The 21,136-nt window shown below is 47.8% G+C and overlaps 1 protein-coding gene across 1 annotated transcript; it reads left to right on the forward strand.

The window, feature by feature from the left end:
* Positions 1–132: 132 nt before the first annotated feature.
* Positions 133–10,150, forward strand: CHCHD4 (coiled-coil-helix-coiled-coil-helix domain containing 4; the record flags this gene model as incomplete). The annotated part of the gene is made up of 3 exons (XM_080718091.1): positions 133–154; positions 5,501–5,599; positions 9,855–10,150. 3 exons carry the CDS (start codon positions 133–135, stop codon positions 10,148–10,150), a joined length of 417 nt encoding a protein of 138 aa, XP_080574217.1.
* Between the last annotated feature and the right edge of the window lie 10,986 nt (positions 10,151–21,136).

The raw sequence follows: 21,136 nt of genomic DNA on the forward strand, positions 1-21,136 counted from the left end.
AGGCGCGCGGCGGGCAGACCCGGAGGGGGCGGGTCCGCTCGGCCGGGTCCCCGGCGCAGAGGTCACGGCGTGGGGATAACGGCCGCAACCGCCGCTGCAGCTTCTGCGAGGTCGGAGAGCCGGGCCGCAGCCATGGCCTACTGCCGGCAGGAAGGTGGGTAGGGCGGGTGCCCTGGGGACTGGCCTCAGGGCCTGCGGGGGGCCGATGGCCGCGCGTGTCGCGCAGGAAGCGGGGCTGGGGGAGCGGGGCCGGCCAAGGTCAGGCCGAGGCTCGAACCCGGGAGGGCCCGGCACGTGGGGCGCCCGAGCCCGGCGGGCACGAGCAGCGCGCGCCCGACGCCGGCAGGGGCGCCTTGGGGCCCGTCGCCCTCGCTCCGCCGCGGCCCACGTGTCCCCACTTTGCACGCGGATTTTTTTTTTTTTTTTGATTCTGGGGATGGAGCCAGGGGCGTTCGACCTCCGAGCTACACCTTCTTTATTTGAGAACAGGGTCTCACTACTGAGTTGCGGAGGGCCTCACTAAGTAGCTGAGGCTGTCCGCGAACCGCGATCCTCCGGTCTCGGCCTCCCGGGTGCTGGGGTTCCAAGCGTGCGCCACCACGCCCGGCTCCTTCTCCCTTGTATAAAACCGGGTGTCCCCGGCACCCTGACCCGCGCGGCCTTTCTCCAGCTGACCCCAAGGTTATGGGGAGGCAGGAAGTCCCCGTGCTCTAGGTGAGGCAGTTTGCACAAACTCGGGTTTTCCTAGCAGCAGGGTATACATCGTTTTCCTTCTTTCTTTCTTTCCTTCCTTCCTTTCTTCTGGGGATGGAGCCCAGGGGCATTTCTACCTCCGAGCTACACTCCCTGCCCTATTTTTATTCTTTATTTTGAAATAGGGTCTCACAGAGTTGCAGAGGGCCTCACTAAGTAGTAGCTGAGGCTGTACGTGAACCGCGATCCTCCGGGTCTCAGCCTCCCAAATGCTGGAATTACAAGCGTGTGCCACCATGCCCGGCTCCTATTTTTTATTCTTGATTTTGAAACAGGGCCTCACTAACTAGGTGAGGCTGGCCTTGAACTGCTATTCTCCTGTCTCCGCCTCCCAAGCGAGGGATTACAAGTATGCGCCACCACGCCCGGCTGCTTGCAGTTTTTTAACTGTCCCAGAGTAGCCACTGGAGCAAGACTACATTCCTCTGTGGGGTGGTGGAAGCACCACAAACGGGAGCATTTACTGAGCTCTTTCTGTATACCAGGCACTTTTTAAACTTGATACAGCTTTTCTCGTTGACCTCAAAGCGAGCTTTCTGATTCAGGCTCAATTATGGGCCATATTTTATTAGACAATAAATTACCTGGGATGCTGAGACCCAGAGGGTTGCGGGCCTCAATACCAGCCACTGCAGCCTAGAGAGACCCTGTTTCAAAATAAAGAAGCCTGAGGTGGTGGTGGACATTTGTAATCCCAGGACTTGTGATGCTGAGACAGGAGGATCGCGGGTTTGAAGCCAGCCTCGACAAATCGGTGAGGCCCTCAGAAACTTAGCGAGACCGTTTTCAAATAAGAAGTAAAATCGGGATGGGGAGCTTAGCTCAGAGGTAAAATGCCTCTAGGTTCAATCCACAGTGCCATACACACAAAAAAAATAAACTAAAGTAAAAGAGGGCTGCGAGTACAGCCCCCCCTTTTTTAAATATTTATTTTTTTAATTTTTGCCGAACTGAGGATTGAACCCAGGGGCATTCTACCTCCAAGCTACACTCCTAGCCCTAGTTTATTTTTGCAGGTCTGGGGCTGGAACCCAGGGGCATTCTACCTCTGAGCTACACCCTCTGCCCTATTTTTTATTTTGAAACAAGGTTTCACTGAATTGCCAAGGGCCTCACTAAGTAGTAGCTGAGGTTGGCCACAAACCGCCATCCTCCTGTCTCAGCCTCCCAAGTACTGGGATTACAAGTGTGCGCCGCTCTGCCCGGCTTCCAGCTTTACAGCTCTGGAGACCTTGTTCCAAAATAAACTAGGGCTGCGAGTATAGGTCTGAGAATACCTCTGGGTCCAATCTCCAGTACCACAACATTAACTGATTAATAACCCAAAACATGGCAGTCTTGACTCCGGAGCCCCCGCTGAGAAGGACTTCCCTCTTCCCTCCCCAGCAAAGTTGGGCTCCACCACTTCTGTTTCCCTGTTGTTACCTCTACCCAGCCACTTAGAAGAATGCAGGCTGCAGGTCTGTGGCGGGCTCCCCTCTCTCTCATGGGCTCTAAGTGCCACTAAGCTGCCACTTAACCCCTCCGAGGCCCTAGTGCTAGAGATGGAACCCAGGGCCTTTATTGCCTCCAAGTTACACCCTAGCCTATTTTATTCTTTATTTTGAAACAGGGTCTCACTAAGTTGCAGAGGGCCTAAGTGGCTGAGGCTGGCCTTGAACCTGCCATCCTCCTTTCTCAGCCTCCCAAGATCAAACATCAGTTAGCGTTCAGTCTAAAATGCCGAGCCTTTTTCCCACTCCACAGCCTCCCTCTAGAACGCCTCCTTCCCTAGGTCATAACTCCCTGATGTCTCTAGTAAGTACGGTTTACATGATTACTACTTATTGTGTGCTATAAACAACTGTTTCTGCCACTGTGTTAGACAGTAGGTCTCTCATCCTGTGTTTTTGTTTTCTGTCTCTGGGCCTCTAATTTACTCCTTTAGTAAATGCATTCTGAGCTTTGTGGAGTAATGAGTACAGATCAGCCACCTTTGGTTCTCAGGGAAAATGGCTGCATCCATCTGCCACCACTGCCTGGCATCTAGTCTCTTCCTGGTTCAAAAAATCTCTCCCTTTCCTAGATGAGATGGCAAGTGAAAACACTCGCTTTTACGCTTTCCTTAGTTTTTGTCTTTTCCGTACCCTTAAAAATTCCAACTTTTTCGGACGTGGTGGCGCACGCTTGTAATCCCCGCGCTTGGGAGGCTGAGACAGGAGGATCGCGCAGGTTCGAAGCCAGCCTCAGCTACTTAGTGAGGCTCTCAGCAACCTAGTGAGACCCTGTTTCCAAAAAATAGGTCTGGGAGTATAGCCCGGAGGTAGAAAGCCTCTGGGTTCCACCTCCAGTACCACCAAAAAAAAAAAAAAAATTCCAACTTTTACTCTGGGTTCCATCCCCAGACCTGCAAAAAAAAAAAAAAAAATTCCAACTTTTAGCCAGGTGCGCTGGCGGCATGCTTGTGATTCCAGTACTTGGGAGGCTGAGACTGGAGGATCGCAGGTTCACAGCCAGCCTCGGCAACTTAGGCTCTCAGCAACTTAGTGAGACCGTTTCCAAGTAAGTAAAATTGGGCTGAGGGTGAAGCTTGGGGGTAGAATGCCTCTGGATTCAATCCCCAGTGCCACACACATAGGAAAATGAGCACAGACTCCGTGCTAGATGAGAATGTAGGTGATCACACCTGCTGGGCCCTCCAGCCTGGAACCCAGGGGCATTCTACCTCCGAGCCACACCCCCTGCCCTATTTTTTATTCTTTATTTTGAAACAGGGTCTTACTGAGTTGCAGAGGGCCTCACTGAGGAATAGCTGAAAGCCTCTTTTCCCACATGCCACTGCTCAGCCCCTGAGGCCTCTTGGCTTATTCCCTTTACCAACTGCTTCCTCCTAGCTCTTCTTGTCGACTCTCTGTTCCTTTAAGATCCAGTTCAAACGTGACCTCAGAAAGGCCTCCCAGGATCCTTTGTGCCTTTCACATGCTAAATTTTCGGAAATTGCCATGTTTAGTTTTTGTCATCTATCACCTGCCGAGGACTAGCACAAGGCCCGTGTTACAGTAGGCGCCAGGTCCTTATGGAGTGAAGCCATGCACATGCCTGCCCTTGTTCCCAGTGAATCACTCTTATACACATTTACTTGAGAGGTCCTCCCCCACCCGGCCTTCAGGTTAAAGGCCACAGTCTGGCATTGAAGTGTGGGCTTAGCCTCAGTCTCTGGCCTTGGGCTTCCCACACTTCGCTGTCAATATCATGCTGTTGCTGTTATTTGTTTTCCAAATATTACCAGATGAATGGATAATTTATTTGTCTTTGTGGTCCCAGGGATTGAACCCTGGGGCAGTCTAACTCTGAGCTACACCTCCAGCCTCGTTGATTTTATTTTCTTGAAACAGTTTTGTTAGGTTACTGAGAGTCTGGGTAAGTAGCTGAGGCTGGCTTTGACCCTGTGATCCTCTTGTCTCAGCCTCCCAAGTATGGGATTATAGGCACGCACCACCGCACCCTGCTAATGGACAATTATAAACTTGAACAGGTAATTTGAAGAAAACACTAGGGTAACATAACGGAAGTCTCTGCAGGGTCAGAATGCCTCCCTGGCTTTAAGAGACCCTTTCAAGTGCTACTTTGCCAAAACCTTTTTCAGAATGTCATGACCCCAAAGAACCACCTTTGCCTTCCAGCTTTGCCCAAGAAACTCCCACAGTGTTTGATTACCTCCTTCCCTTCCTAAGCTTGAAAGTAGAATGCCCCTGGGTTCATTTCCTAGTGCCAAAAAAACAATGAATAGATAACATTTTTAAAAGGGCTGTAGGGCCAGTTGTGGTAGCACACGCTTGTAATCCCAGCACTTGGGAGGCTGAGACAGGATTGCAGGTTTGTGGCCAGCCTCAGCTACTTAGGCCCTCTGCAACCTAGTGAGACCCTGTTTCAAAGTAAACAATAAACGTAGGGAATAATGAAGGGCAGAAGAGTCGTGAGTTAATGAAGTTAGAGTTGGGGGCACTCTGGCGGCCATCTTAGACCTCCTCCTAAGTCTCGTCCTGCCCACATCTTCTGCTCCCAGAGACCCAGTTACTGCTTCGCGGTGTGCACTGAAGGTGGCGCCCCCTATCACTGTGCCCTCAAGCCTCCCAGCTCTCAGTCTTAGACTTTTTCTGCATTCTGAGCCCCGTGGGTAAATCCTGAGGACACGAGAATGCATCCTTCGTTAGGCTCACGCTTCACACAGGAGAGCAGCCGTGTGACGAGAGCGGGAGCTCAGGTCACAGTGGAGCATCCCCACCGCTCCATTCTCAAGGCTGATCTAAAGACTGAGATCCCGGCGGGTCCCTGGGAGGCAGGGCAAGAGGTGGTGGGAGTTCTGAGAAGGGACCGTGCCCTTCCTTTCTCTCTCTGGTGCTGTTTCTTGATGAGCCAAGGAAAAGACTGGCATTCGAGGACTCTTAGCAAATTTGGGGTCACACTTTTCTGGGGCTCTCCCCTCATCTCCTACCTGGAGGCTCCATTGGAGGACACACTTGGAAGGCGGGGTGTGAGGCTTCCTCCTGGCACACGACCCCAGTGCAGGACTTGATCTGGCTGTAGGTGTTGAGCATGCGTGGCTGCCAGACCCTCCTGCAGAGTGAGCTGGGGGGAGCGGTCGGCAGATCCCCTCACTGGGGGCCTGTGTGGGGGACAGTCTTCACAATGGGTTTTTGTGACCGTTGGGGCTGAAGGCTGTTCACTGTTCTCAAAGGAAGTGTTTTCTCTGTTCTCCAAACACTAGGGAAGGATCGAATCATATTTGTGACCAAAGAAGATCACGAAACTCCCAGCAATGCAGAGCTGGTGGCTGACGACCCCAGTGATCCTTATGAAGAGCACGGTGAGTGGCCCGGGCCTCCCCTGCACCCACAGACGCATCCTGGGGGAGGCTCGGAGTTGCGATTCCTTCCCTACTTTGTCTCAGCCAAGGCTGGGTCTGAGGCGGCATCAGCCATGGGTCTTCTCTGCATACGGTGAGTCTTATCTCCCTCCAAAGTATTATTAAGGCTGGGCTGAGCCTTTGGGCAGGGCAGTTTCTCCTTGTTGAAACCCTTCTGCCTCTTCTCTCCTGAGTCTTCATTGACCTAAGCCATGGGTTAACCTATCATAGAGATTAAGTTGGAAGGGTGACTTTGAGGATTCCGGCAGTCACAGGTAGGTTAAGGGGACAGTAATCCATCTGCACAGTCAGGTTCCAAAACCAAATTCTGCGACATCCACTTCGGTTACCAAGCAGGCCGTGGCAGTCGTGTGGATTGTCCTGTGAGGTTGCTGGTGTCCCCGCTCTCTCCTTTTAAGTGCTCTACAATCACCAATCACCTAATACGCAAAAAAATTCACTCGACATAGGTTGGTTTTTTTTTTTTTTTTTTTTTTTGGTGGTACTGGAGGTGGAACCCAGAGGCTTTCTACCTCCGGGCTATACTCTCAGACCCATTTTTTAATATTTTATTTGGAAACAGGGTCTCACTTAAGTTGCTGAGAGCCTCACTAATTTGCTGAGGCTGGCTTCGAACCTGCGTGATCCTCCTGTCTCAGCCTCCCAAGCGCGGGGATTACAAGCGTGCGCCACCACGCCCGGCTCGACATAGTTTCTAAAGGTTTTGTTCTACAAGACTCATCAGAGACTTACCTGGTTCTCCAATCAAAAGCCTTTTTTTTTTTTTTTGGTACTGGAGATTAAACCCCAGGGCATTCTACCTCTGAGCTATACCCCTAGCTATTTTAAATTTTCATTTTGGAAATAGGTCGAGCTGAATTGCCGAGAGTCTCACTAGGTCTAGGTCACTGACGCTGGCCTTGAACCTGTCATCCTCCAGTCTCATCCTCTTAAGTACTGGGATTACAGGCTGCATTACCATGCCCAGCTCAAAATCTGCTTCTGGTGGCCATGATGATAACTAAGAAAGACTGGGTGCTAGTTGGTGATAAGTGTGTTAAGAGCTTGGAGCAGGCGCCATTGGAGTGAGGGCTCCAGGCTGGGATTTAACACTGTCTAAAGTGTATGTCCCAACTAGGCGTGGAGGCACACTTGTCATCCCACCACCTGGGAGGCTGAGCAGAGGGTCGCAGGCTTGGGGCCAGCCCTCGCAACTTAGCAAGACCACAGAAACTTAGTGTGACCATTTCCAGATTAAAACAAAATAGGTCTGGGGTGGAGCTCAGAGGCAGAATGCCCTTGGGTTCAATCCCTAGTGCCACATGCACAAAAATCAATTCCTTGGCAGGAAACCTTAGTTGTTATCCTTACTATTTCCTTTACTTAGAGGAAAGCAAGGGTGCATATGTATTACCCTCTTGGGAACAGTGGAGAGTACAGGTTTATTTATTTACTTACTTTGGTGTTGGGGATTGTTCCCAGGGACATTCTGCTTATAAGCTACACCCCAAAGTTAGCCCATTTCTAAATTTCTGTTTTACTACGTTTCTGAGGCTGTCCTCCAACCTGCAATTTTTCTGTCTCAGCCTCTCAAATACTGGGATTACAGACGTGTACCACCATGTCCAGCAAAATGCACAGACGACATACAAAGTATTAGCATTCTGAGGACAGCTATAGGAATAATCTTTATTATTATTAATAGAGAAAGAATAATAATAAAGAATAATAAAAGAAAACTAAATTTGAGTACTTTGCCTCTAAGTCTAAATTAATTAAGCATATATTGTTAATTGATGGATTCTGGAGAGCTGCAGAACAAATCACTTTGTCTTGTTTGCCTCTCAGTGTTTAAAATACATCCATCTAGCCGGGCATGGTGGCACACGCTTGTTATCCAGCATTCGGGAGGTTGAGACCAGAGAAACACGGTTCGCAGACAGCCTCGGCTGTTTAGTGAGACCCTCCACAACTCAGTGAGACCCAGTTTCAAAATAAAGAATAAAAAGTAGGGCAGGGGTTGTAGCTCGGAGGTCAAATGCCCCTGGGTTCCATCCCCAGACCTGCAATAAATAAATGAATAAATAAAATTAAATAAAATGCATCCATCTATCTGGGCATGGTGAGGGGTGCACACCTGTAATTCTAGTGCTTGAGGGGCTAAGACAAGAATCACTGGTTTAAAGCCAGCCTCAGCAACTTAGTGAGGCCTTCAGCAACATAGACCCTGTTTCAAAATAAAAAATAATAATAAAATAGGGCTGGGGGTGTAGCTCAGAAGTAGAATGCCCTGGGTTCAATCCATCCAGGTTGGTTTACACTGTGTGCCTGAGATGCACATTGGCACCATCACTGTCAGGCCCTGTCTCCTTCCAGCTCCCTGTCCCCTGGAAATAATGAAAGAACTTATGCAGACTGAGCCATAATCTTTAGACGGCTGCAGTATTTCTTCGGTAAACTGCAGGCTGCTTACAGATTTGAACCTCCAGGGGTCAGCATTTGCACAAGTTGTTCTGAGCACAGGTCTCTGAGATGTGGGGGAAGGGCTTGGCTCAGATCCGTGGGCCCTGGCTGGGGTCCTGACTTAGACCCCATGAACCCAGAAGCTGCAAGCGTCACAGGAGTTAGTCCGGCCGACAGAAGGCTGGCAGAAGGATTTCTCAAGGCGCAGGTGGGGCTGGGTGCGCAAGCTCGCTGTGCAGCTGTGGATGGTGGTGGCGAGCTGCCTGCCAGGGGCCGGCACCAGTTGGCACTCCACTGTGATCCCACTTTTAAGATGAGGGGCAGCAACAGGAGATTGTGGATCAGTGAGCTTCCTAAGGCGGAGTAGGAGGGATTCCGCGCAGGACCTTAGATAGCAGCACAGAGCGCCTCGCCGGCATTGAGGAGCGTGTGCGATTTTAGAGGCCCTTGCAGAGTGCGCTCCATCTCCACAGAGGACACATGTGGGAGACTTCTGACCTCTGTATGCGGCGTCAACTTCGCGAGACCCTATTTCCAAAGGAAAGACAAAAGAGCTAGGGGTATAGGTCAGAGGTAGACTACCCCTGGCTCCTTTCCCCAGTACCAAAGAGAGAGGGGTGGGGGGAGGGAGAGGGAGAGAGAGAAAGAAAAGAGAGAAAAGAAACTTCTGAAAATGAAGATGCCATCTTAACAGGGTTTTTGGAAAACCAGGATATATTTAGATGTGAACAAAAGTCAAGGATTATAAAGAACGAAAGTTAAAAAGAGGCTCATGTAATTGAAAATGAAAACCTATGTATAGCCTTATTTCCTTCCCAGTTCATATATACACATAGTAGTTTGGTTAGTGGTTTATTTATTTATTTGTGACACGGCTTGGATAGACCCAGGGCCTCGTGTATACTGAGCCAGCCTTCTCTCACTGAACTCAGCCCTCATATTTTATTTTTATTTTTATTTATTTTTTGGTGATACTGGGGGTGGAACCCAGAGGCTTTCTACCTCCGGGCTACACCCCCAGATCTATTTTATATTTGATTTGGAAACAGGGTCTCACTAAGTTGCTGAGAGCCTCACTAAGTAGCTGAGGCTGGCTTCGAACCTGTGCGATCCTCCTGTCTCAGCCTCCCAAGCGCGGGGATTACAAGCGTGCGCCACCATGCCCGGCTATCATACTTTATTTTTATTTTTATTTTATTTATTTATTTTTTTTTGGTGGTACTGGGGTTCCTGGAAGCCCTTCTACCTCCGGGCTACACTCCCAGACCTCTTTTTACATTTTATATTTGGAAACAGGGTCTCCTAAGCCAGCGCACGCGGCTGGCTTCGAACCTGCGCGATCCTCCTGTCTCTGCCTCCCAAGCGCGGGGATTACAAGCGTGCGCCACCACGCCCAGCTATCATACTTTATTTTTAAAGAATGCAGTTGCGCTGTGATATGCCACTAGTTCTTTGGATTAAATAGCTTCCAGTAGTTAATTCTCAGAGCAGAGCTCCATAGCACCGGAGGGAAGCTTAGCACATAGGTCAGTGTAGCACACAGGGAAGGATGCCAGTGGCCATTGCCGTCCATCCTGGCCAAGGAATGCTGCGTGTGTACCAGGTGTTTGACCCAGATCCAGATCCAGAGGTAGGTCCACAGGGGAGGACCTGCCGGGCTCTGTGGCAACTGGACTGTGTTCCAGTACTAGCATTACAGGCCTGTGCCACCGTGCCCATTTAGAACATCTCTCTGCCTATCTTCCTATAACAGGGTTGATACTGCCAAATGGAGACATAAACTGGAACTGCCCGTGCCTGGGGGGAATGGCCAGCGGCCCCTGTGGGGAACAATTCAAGTCGGCCTTTTCCTGCTTCCACTATAGCACAGAGGAAATCAAGGGCTCAGACTGTGTCGACCAGTTCCGGGCCATGCAGGAATGCATGCAGAAATACCCGGACCTCTATCCACAAGACGACGAGGAGGACGAGGAGAAGCCAGCAGAACACGCAGAGGAAGCCGTGCCCACGGAGGCCACCGCCACCAAAGAGGAGGAGAGGCCGAGCTGATGAGGGCCTGTGCCCTGGGCTGCAGTCCTTCCAGAGTGACGTGGACCTTTGGTAGACAGCCTTTTAATCACCTTCGAGAAAGTGTCTATCCTTCTATCATTCTGTGCACTGTAATGTACCAAATAACTTATTCTGATGATCGGGGTCTTGGCCCTTTCCATATACACTGAAAAAATGGGGGTGTGTAGGAATCATGTCCTACATGAACCTACCAGTGAACGCAGCTGCCACCTGTGAATTTTCTTTTATTAGATTGTCTGGAATTTTGCCACTTTGACACAATGTGCTGGATATTCTCAGCAACCAGAAATCATCGAGAAATGTTTCTTGTGAGTGAGATGATTTATTCTGATCCATTGTGTCCCTTTTAGCAGACTTGATTCCTTTTTGGTAAACAGAAGCAAAGCCTCTTCCTTCTGAAGCAATGGCGTGGGAGGCCGGTGGTCAGATCTGGGTTTCCTGATCCATCTTGCCCTGTGCAGAAGAGGGGCACCGTAGCCCATTCTGGTGCATCTTGTTCCCAGGTTCGCACTGGGCTCCAGGTTGTCTACACTGAGAAGGTGGAGACTGGACTGTCCAGTTCCTGGCAGGTGTAGGAATTCTGAAAGCCCGGTTTGGGGCCGCGTTCACTCTGGCTCTCATGTCTGGTCCAATGTCATGTTCTCCAGAGGTTGCACCTGCGTTGCCAGAGCAGCAGCCAAGAGAGGAAACGGTGTGAATGAAGTTCTCAATAAAAACGTGTGATTTCTACCTGATTTGAATGTGTCTTTTGTTTTTACAAGTTTGAAATGCACTCGATGTAAGGAAAATTTAAAGTTATGAGAAATTTCATGGAAATTCCTCTTGGTAAATCAGTTTGCATCTGTCAATTTGAGTTCAAAGCAAGGTCGTTTTTCTTTGTGAACAGATGCCTTCCTTAGAGACATTGCAGTTTAACTGCCAGGTGGGGAAAGTTCTTCCCATTTGAAGAAAAGGACTGACGAAGCCCTTTGTTCAGGTAACTGCTGTTTTCAGGCTGTGGTGGATAGTAATGCTACATATGACCCAAGTTTATTGGTTGTTCCTGTGTAAAAAAATTACCTTCAAACTTAGCAGCTTGCCGGGCGTGGTGGCGCACGCTTGTAATCCCTGCGCTTGGGAGGCAGAGACAAGAGGATCGAGCAGGTTCGAAGCCAGCCGCATGCACCGGCTTAGGAGACCCTGTTTCCAAATAAAAATGTAAAAATAGGTCTGGGAGTGTAGGCCGGAGGTAGAAGGGCTTCCAGGAACCCCAGTACCACCCAAAAACAAACAAACAAACAAACAAACAAAAACTTAGCAGCTTGACACCAGGCATGGTGGTGCATCCTGTAATCACGGTACCTGGGAGGCTGAGACAAAAATATCACAAGTTTAAGGACAGACTCAGCAAGTTTCAAAAATAATGTAGGGCTGGGGTATAGCTCAGAGGAAGAATGCCCCTAGGTTCCATCCCCAGTACTGCAAGAAAATAAAAATAAGTAAATTAAAAATTTAATGTTGGGTTGGCAGCTGCAGCCTGGGCCTGAGGGTCCTGTCCAGTTCCTCGTGGTGTGCCCTGGCAGCTGGTGGCGCAGGAGGGGCAGACATGGGAGGAGTGCCTGGGCAGCACAGGCACCAGTGCTGGGCGGGTGCTCATGGCGGGCCTGGCTGGCTGGCTGGCTGCTCAAACTCCTGAAGCTGGCAGCACACGCACTGGACGGTGGGGCCCCAAGGTTTCATGCTTCACTGCCACCATGCATCAGGTGCCAGAAACCTGGGCGGCGCTCTGAGCACCAGAAGCCTGGCTCCTGGCGTGGGGCACCTCCCGCGCCCAGCCTCCTCTTCACCCTTCCAAGGCACCCTGTCCGCATGCACCCCTGAGCCCCCTCCGGCCCTTTCCCTGAGCTCTGTCCACCCAAGGCCTTGTCCGCACAAAAGGGTACCTGTGGGTCCCCTCTTCCTTCTTTTCACCCTCAGGTGCAGACACAGTGTCCTTTGAGCTCGCCCTTGGTGTGAAGGCTTGAGTAGCGGAGGCTCAGCAGCGTCAGTCTGCCTGGAGCAGGACCTGTGTCCCCTCCTGCTGCCAGCACCAACTCGGCTCTCACCTGGGCCGCCGGGCATCTGCTTGTGCCGCCTCGGACTCAAGGGGCTCCGCACTAAGGGAGCCAGGGGTGCAGCAGCTCCCCTGTGAGCCATGTTTCAGGCCTTCCTTGCCATCTCCTCCACCGCCGCTCCAGCCTGGTCCTGCTGCTCCTGGGGTGGGTGGCGCCGGTGCTGGGCTGCTCGAGGGGAGAGGTAGGTGCAGGCGGCCAAAGGCCTTGGCATACGGTGGCAGGTGTGGATCCAGAGGCCCAAGTGATGTCATTGGTGCTGGGAAAAGTAGTAGTGGAAGCGGAAGAGGTGGCCATCAGTGAGGCGGGACAGGAGGGCCACGGGTTCACGGCCAGCCTCGGCAACACGAGGCCCCTCAGGAACTTAGTGAGATCCTGTTTCCAAAATAAAATAAGGCTGGGGTTGTAGCTCAGAATAGAATGCCTCTGGCTTCAACCTCTAGTAAAAAAGAAAAGAAAGGAGTGGAGAAAATTCTTTGCATCAGTTCTGTCAAGCGCTGGCCTTTCTGCCCCTACACGATCTGCAGAGTTGCTGTTCCCTGTGTGTCGGCCCCGAGGAGCACCAGAGGACTGACCGAGCTATTCCCATTGGCTACACGCATCTGAGCGCATGCCAGGGCCGAGCTGTTGGTCCCTTCATGCTGATGGAGAAGAATGAGGTGCTGGTGTCTGCACAGTAGAGGATCACAAAGCAGCTGGAGAGCAGGACAGTGCTCTGGGTGGCCCTCTTTTCTGCGGCGCTTCTTAGACCTTCAAGCTGTGCAGGTGCTGGGAGCGCTGCTTATGCCCATGCAAGACAATTATCATGGAAGCACTGGCCAGAGCCATAAGCCCCACGAAGAAGAGATCTCTGAAGGTCATCCGGTGAGAAACAGTTCCCTGTGGATGCAGCTCATGGGCAGAAAGGAACATACCCCCAGCCCAATGTTATTATTTCGAAGCAGGATCTCTGTCAGTTGTGGAGGGCCTCATGAAGTTGCTGAGGTTAGCTATGAACCTACCATCCTCCTGACACAGCCTCCCAAGTACTGGGATTACAGGTGTGAGCCAGTATGCCTTACTTTAGAATCATCATTTTAACCAAAGTAATTATCTATAAACACGAGCAGATCTTATTCCTGTGTGTGTGCTTGTGGTGCTGGAGATGGAACCAGGGACATTCTACCTCTGAGCTATATCCCCAGCCTGATTTTATTTTTATTAGGAAATAAGATCTCACTAAGTTGCCTAGGCTGGCCTTGAACCTATGAAACTCTCAGGGGCTTTTCTACCTCTGAGCTATACTCCCAGACCTATTTTATACTTTATTTGGAAACAGGGTCTCACTAAGTTGCTGAGAGCCTCCTCACTAAGTAACTGAGGCTGGTTTCGAACCTGTGTGATCCTCCTGTCTCAGCCTCCTACACGCAGGGATTACAGGCGTGCGCCACCACGTCCGGCTCTTGACCCTGTCTCAAATAAGAAAATAAAAAGGGCTTGAGATGTAGCTTGGCTTGATGTGTAGCTTGGAGGTAGAATGCCTCTCTGGGTTTGATTCCCCAGTATAAAAAATAATTTGTTCACCTTTATGTAAAATTTGAACAAGTGGAACTAAGAATCTTCTAGGTAAACAATCCCAACAGCCTGCTGTAGCCGATGTTTAGACCAGATTTCACCACTCAGTAGTTGGGGAGCATTCCGCACTCAGTGAACTACTTTGGTCTCAGTTAACATCATGAGTAAAAGGAAGAAAACTAGAGCCTTTTTTTCTTTTTTGGTACTGGGGATTGAACCTAGGGGCACTCTGCCTCTAAGCTACATCCCTGGTCCTTTTTGTTTCAAAACACCATCTTACTATGTTGCTGAGGCTGGCCTCAAACCTGTGATCCTCTTGTCTCTCCCTCCCTAATACTATGATTACAGGCATGTGCCAGGTGCCCAACAATGATAGTTCTTTTCTGTAACATTGTTGGAGTGAACAAATGAAAAACATTTAGAAAATGCTTGATATATAAAACACAATAGAAATGTTAATTATTTTTTATTTATCCCTTCTAACTTTGGATTGGGAGAGTTAATGTAGTACCTTAAAGGCTCATAGCTGAGAACCGGGCATGGTGGTGCACAATTGTAATTCTAGCATTTGGAAGGCTGAGACAGGAGGATAGAGGTTTGCGGACAGCCCCAGCTACTTAGTGGGGCCCTTTGCAACTCAGACTCTGTTTCAAAATAAAGAATAAAAAAGTGGGTCTGGGGGTGTACCTCGGAGGTAGAATGTTACTGGATTGCATCTCTAGTATTGGGGGAAAAAAAGCCGGGTGTAATGGCGCACGCTTGTAATTCCAGCGCTTAGGAGGCTGAGACAGGAGGATCACACAGGTTTGAAAACAGACTCAGCTACTTAGTGAGGCTGTCAGCAACTTAGACCCTGTTTACAAATAAGATATAAAATAGGTCTGGAGGTAGAAAGCCCCTGGGTTCTACACCCTAGTACTACAAAAAATACATACACACACAACAGTTGGGAATGCAGGTCAACAGGTAAAGATAAAAGCGGTGCCATTAATCTAGATGAGAGGGTTTTGTAACATCCAGCTCCATCTCACCCTGGGCAGAGTTTATTTACATGGTTCGTATAGAATGTGGTGGATTTCAGGACACTGACCTCTGCCTGGGCACGGTGATGCTTGCTTATAATTCCAGCACTTGACAGGCTGAAAGAGAAGAATCCCAGGTTAGAGAACAGTCTTAGCAACATAGCGAGACGTTCAGCAACCAATGCAGTCCTGTTTCAAAAGCAAAAAATAAGAAGGGCTGGGGCGTATCTCAGAGGTAGAATGCTCCTGTGGCGCACGCTTGTAATCCCCGCACTTGGGAGGCTGAGACAGGAGGATCACACGGGTTCGAAGCCAGCCTCAGCTACTTAGTGAGGCTCTCAGCAACTCAGTGAGACCCTGTTTCCAAATAGAATATAAAATAGGTCTGGGAGTATAGCCCAGAGGTAGAAAGCCTCTGGGTTCCACCCTCAGTACCACCAAAAATAAAAATAAAAATAAAAAAAATTAAAGTTTATCTTTGCTTAGATCATAAATTACTTATGAATACGTAACTATTTGTAGCATTCTTTTTTCTTTTTTTTTTGAGGTACTGGGGATTGAACCCAGGAGCATTCTACATCTGAGCTATACCTTCCCTACTTTTTATTCTTTATTTTGAAACAGGGTCTCACAAAGTTGCAGAGGTCCTCACTAAGAAGCTGAGGCTGGCTGAGAACCCACAATCCTCCTTGGCTCAGCCTCTCAAGTACTGGGATTACAAGCAGAGGTCACCATGACGGCTTATATAACATTCTTTATTTGCAAATTTGACCTTTTAAAATACGTCTTGCCGGTTTAAGGGTACCTTGTAGAGCTGAATTTTGAGTCATTGTTCAAGATATTTTTTTTCTTTTTTTTTTTTTTTTTTTTGCACGTCTGGGAATGGAACCTAGGGTCATTCAACCTCTGAGCTATATCCTCTGCCCTATTTTTTATTCTTCACTTTGAAACAGGGTCTCACTAAGTTGTAGAGGGCCTAAGTAGCTGAGGCTGGCCACGAACTGCGATCCTCTGGTCTCAGCCTCCCAAATGCTGGGATGACAAGCGTGCACCACCACACCTGGCTCCAAGATATTTTTCTTTTTTTTTTTTTTCTTTTCTTTTTGTTTTTGTGGGTCTAGAGATGGAAGCCAGGGGCATTCGACCTCTGAACTACACCCCTGCCCTATGTTTTATTCTTTATTTTGAAACCAGGTCTCACTGAATTGCAGAGGGCCTCACCAAGTAGCTGAGGCTGTCCGCAAAATGGAATCCTCCGGTCTCAGCCTCCCAAATGCTGGGATTACAAGCGTATGCCACCACGCCCAGCCAAGTTATTTTTCTATGCTTTCTTCCAAAGCCTACCCAGGAGCTGCCTCTGTCGCCTCTCCTTCAGATCCAAGTTGAAGCAACCAAGATAAAGTGATGGGGGAAGGAGGCCTTAGCTCAGCTCTCCGTGGATGGATGATCTGTGTGTTGCATCTGAGTGGGACAGTGCCTGTCATACAGTAGAGAGAGAAGGGGTCCCCAGAGAAAAAGGAAGAGATTTCTTTCATCACAGACAATGGTTAAGCGATCCATATCTGGATGAAAACTTTTCTCATTTTCCAAGGGTTAATGAGCAGGGTTGTTCTTTACACACCAACTATAACAAACAAATATAAGGCCTCACATTAATCCCAGATGGGTAGAGCCTGGCATAAAAAAATGAAGTACGAAAGCTATCTTATGTTACCTGTGAGTAAAAAAGTATGAGCGGAGGTTGGTCTTTGAGCTTAAACTAGCCCTTTTTTTAAAAAATGTTTTTATTTAGAAACAGGGTCTCCCTAGGTTGTTGAGGGTCTCCCTAATTGCTGAGGCTGTCCTTGAACCTGTGATCCTACTGTCTCAGCCTCCCAAGTACTGGGATGACAAGTGTGTACCACCATGCTTAAGATTTGATTTCTCTTTTTTGCGTGTGGTCCTAGGGGTAGAACCCAGGGGTATTCTACCTCCGAGCCACACCCCCAGCCTTGTTTTTTATTCTTTATTTTGAAACAGGGTCTCACTAAGTTGCGGAGGGCCTCACTAAGTAGCTGAGGCTGGCTGCAAACCCCAATCCTCCTGTCTCACCTACCAAATGGTGGGATTACAAGCATAAGCCACTATTAAGATTTGATTTTTAAATGTCATAGTTTGAGAAGAAAATAAGTTTCAGAGGACCTCACTAAACAGCTGAGGCTGGCCATGAACCTGTGAACCTCCTGTTTCAGCTTCCCAAGTGCTGGGCCTACAGGCATGCACCACCATGCCTAGCATAGAGATATTTATAAAATTTCCTATGAATTTGCAGTATTTCAGTGAGTACAAGTTTTTTACTCTGTGTGTGTGTGTGTGTGTGTGTGTGTGTGTGTGTGTGTGTGTTACTGGTGATTGAACCAGGGATGTTCTACCTCTGAGCTACACCCCTAGCCCAGTTTTATTATTTGGAAACTGTCTCACTAAGCTGCTGCGGCTGGCCTGAAATCTTCAATCCTATCTCACTTTCCCAAGTGCTGGCATCACAAGCGTGCACCACCATCCTCAGGGCAGTTGCCCATTTTCTATTTTTATTTTGGGTGGGTCAGTGTTGAGGCTTTTATGTTCTTTGTATATTCTAGACACTAGTCCTCTATCAGAAGAGTGGCCAACAAAGATGGTCTCCCATTCCATAGGCTCTGTCTTCAGACTCTTGACTGTTTCCTTTACTGTGCAGAAACTAAAAATTCATGCCATACAACTTATTTTACTTCTTTCAAAATAAAAAAGGCTGGGAGTGTAGCTCAGAGGTACAGTGTTTCTAGGTTTAATCTCCAGTGCCCTCCCCATATACACACCGAGGGAAGAAAGGGAGGTTCAAAAGGTGATTCCTGGAGTTTTGCATTCTACCTCTGAGCTATACATCAACCCAATTTTTATTGCTTATTGGAAACAGGGTCTCAGTAAATTGCAGAGGGCCTCAGTGAATGTATGAGGCTGGCTTTGAACCTGAGATCCTCTGGTCTTACCCTCCAAGTACTGGGATAAAAAGGGTATGCCACTATGCCAGACTTCACACTAACTTTTCCAACTGTCATGGTATTGGCTTTATCAGAGATCTCTGTGTCTTCATCCAGCTATGAGTCCTGTTTAATGTCCTTCAGTTCAACCCAAAAAACTTCTCTCACACAGGACAGGTCTAGTGACCAACTCCCTCGGCTCTTGCTTATCTGCTGCTGTGGTTTGAGCGTGTGTGTCCCCGGCATTCCAGTTGAGGACTCAACCCCAGTGCATCAGTGTTGAGAGGGGCCTTCAGGAGGGGTTAGGCTATGAAGCTCCAATTTCCTGGACAGGATGTATACGTTTAGAAAAAGAGTGAGCATGCCAGGTGTGGTAGTGCATGCTTGTAATCCCCGCACTTGGGAAGTGGAGACAGGAGGATTCGCTGGTTTGAAGCCAGCCTTGCTGGCTTAAGAGACTCTGATTCCAAATTTTAAAAAATATAAAAATAGGTCTGGGAGTGTAGCCCGGAGGTATAAGGGCTTCCAGGAACCCCAGTACCACCAAAAAAAGAAAAAGAGTGAGCATGTACAAGGCCCCAGTTTGAACTCCAGGACTAAACATACACACCCCCCCCCCCACACACACACACTCATGCACATAAAATAAATTTACTAAACTCTCATGGTGACACAAGCCTGCAATCCCAGCTAGTCAGGAGGTGGATGCAGGAGCACTGCAAGTTTGAGGCCAGCCTTGGCATCTTAGTGAGACCCTGTCTCAAAATAAAATATAAAGTCTGGGGTTGTAGCTCAGTGGTAGACTGGGTAGAATCCCAAGGACTGCCAAAAAAAGAGAAAGGGAAAAGAAAAAGCTTAATATGGTGAGTTCTAGCCACTCTCCCTTTCCACATGCTGAATGTCCTTGCCCTTACCTCCAGAACTTCAAGAAATCGACTCTTGTTCTTAATCAATTACCCAGCCTATGATATTTTGTTAGAGCAGCATGAAAGAATCAAGGCATCTGGAACACCTCCATTCCCCCCTCATATGGAAAGGACACTTTTGATGGCCAAAGGATTCATCACTTTAATTATATCGACCTATTGCCTCCTGGGTTTTAGGGTTTCTGATGAGAAATGTGACGAGGACCTTATGGCTGATAAATGCAGCACTAAAGTATCCAGATATTAAATCAACTTATAAAAATCAATAATTTTTCTATGCCACAAGCACTAATCCACTGAAAAAGAAATCTGGAAAACAATTTCATTCTTAATAGCCTTAAAAAGAAAACTACTCAGTAATAAATTTAACCAAAGAGGCAAAAGACCTGTATAGTGAAAAGCATAGAACACCAAAGAAAGAAACTGAAGAAGGCCTTAGAAGATGGAAACACCTTCCATGTTCTTGGCTAGGAGGAATAAATATTGTCAAAATGGCCTGACTACTGAAGGCCACATACAGATTCGATGACATTCCTGTCAAAATACCAGTGGCATTCTGCACAGAGCTAGAGAAAACAGTTCTAAAATTCATATGGAAGAACAAAAGCCTCAGAACAGTCAAAGCAACACTGAACAAGAAGAATCATGCTGGAGCCATCGCAATACCTAATTTTTAATTATACTACAGAGCTGTAGGAATGAAACAGCAGGATATTGGCATGAAAACAAACATGCAGACCAGTGGAGCAGAATAGTAGACACAGAGATGAATCCACACACTTAGAGCCAGTTGATTCTTGACACAGATGCCCAAAACATGTGCTAGAGACAGGATAGCCTTTTCAACATATGATGCTGGGGACACTGGATGTCCAGAGAGAAAGGAATAAAATTAGATTTCATCTCTTACCCCACACAAAAATCAAGATGGATCAAAGACCTAGAAATTAGATCAGAAACTTTGCAATTACAAAAGAAAACATAGGACTAACTCTTCAATATATATGGGCACTAGTAGAGACTACAAGAAAACCCTCAAATTTAAAAACTCCAGGAAACAAAGGAAACAAGAGTCTGAAGAGAGAGCCAACAGAATGGGAGACAATCTTTGCAGCTACTTCTCTCATAGAGGACTAAGAGCTATAATATACAAAGAACTCAAAAGAATGCTAAACACACATGCATGTTCACGCATACACACACATGCATGCACGTACATACACAGTCAAAATGGGCCACTGAAATGAATGGACACTTCTCAGCTAGGCATGGTGGCACACACTTGTAATCCCAGCATTTGAGAGGCTGAGATGGGAGGATCATAGGTTCGAGGACAGCCTTAACAAGTAGTGAGATTATCATCAACCTACTGAGACCTTGTTTCAAAAAATAAGAATAAAATAAGGCTGAGGTGTAGTTCACAGGCAAAAATCATCTAGGTTCAATCCCCAGGACAAAAAATAAAATTAAAAACGAATAAACATTTTCCAGAGGAAGAAATACAAATGGCCAATAGATATATGAATAATTTTCAACAAACATTAGCAATCGGGAGAAATGCAAATCAAAATGACTACACTGAGCTCTGTCTAACGCCAGGTAGGATGACAGTCATCAGGAATCTAATCATACAAGCCGGGCGTGGTGGCACACACTTGTAATCCCAGAATTCAGGAAGCTGAGACAGGAGGATGGAGGTTCGTGGACAGCCTCAGCTACTTGGTGAGGCCCTCTGCAATTCAGTGACATCCTGTTTCAAAATAAGGATAAAAAATAGGGCTGGTAGTGTAGCTCAGGGGCATAATGTCCCTGGGTTCCATTCCCAGTACTGCCAAAAAAAAAAAAAAAAAATACGATCATACATGCTGGCAAGGATGTGGGGAAAATAGGACTATTGGTGGGATTTTAAATTAGACTAGGAATTGAACTACCATATAACCCACCTATACCAGCCCTTGGTATCTTTCCCAAAGAATTCAAGTTAGAATACTAGTGTAATACATGTGTATCCACATGCATGACAGTTTAACTTACAATAGCCAAATTAGGGAACTAACTTAGGTGTCCATCCACAGATAAATGGATAAAGAAAATGTGATGTCTGCCTATAGTGAAGTTTTATTCAGCTATGTGGAAGAAAAAATTATGTCATCTGCAGGAAGATGGATGGAACTAGACTATGATGCTAAGTGAGGTCAGCCAGTCTCAGAAAGTCAAGGGTTGTACATTTTTTTTTCATGTGTGGAAGAGAGAAAATAGGAAACATAATGAACTTTTTTTCTTGCAGTACTGGAGATGGAGCCCAAGGGCATTCTAGCTCCAAGTTACACCCTCAGCCCTACTTTTTATTCCTTATTTTGAAACAGGATGTCACTAA

Source organism: Muscardinus avellanarius (assembly GCF_963383645.1).
Source record: "Muscardinus avellanarius genome assembly, chromosome: 22".
Lineage (NCBI taxonomy): Eukaryota > Metazoa > Chordata > Mammalia > Rodentia > Gliridae > Muscardinus > Muscardinus avellanarius.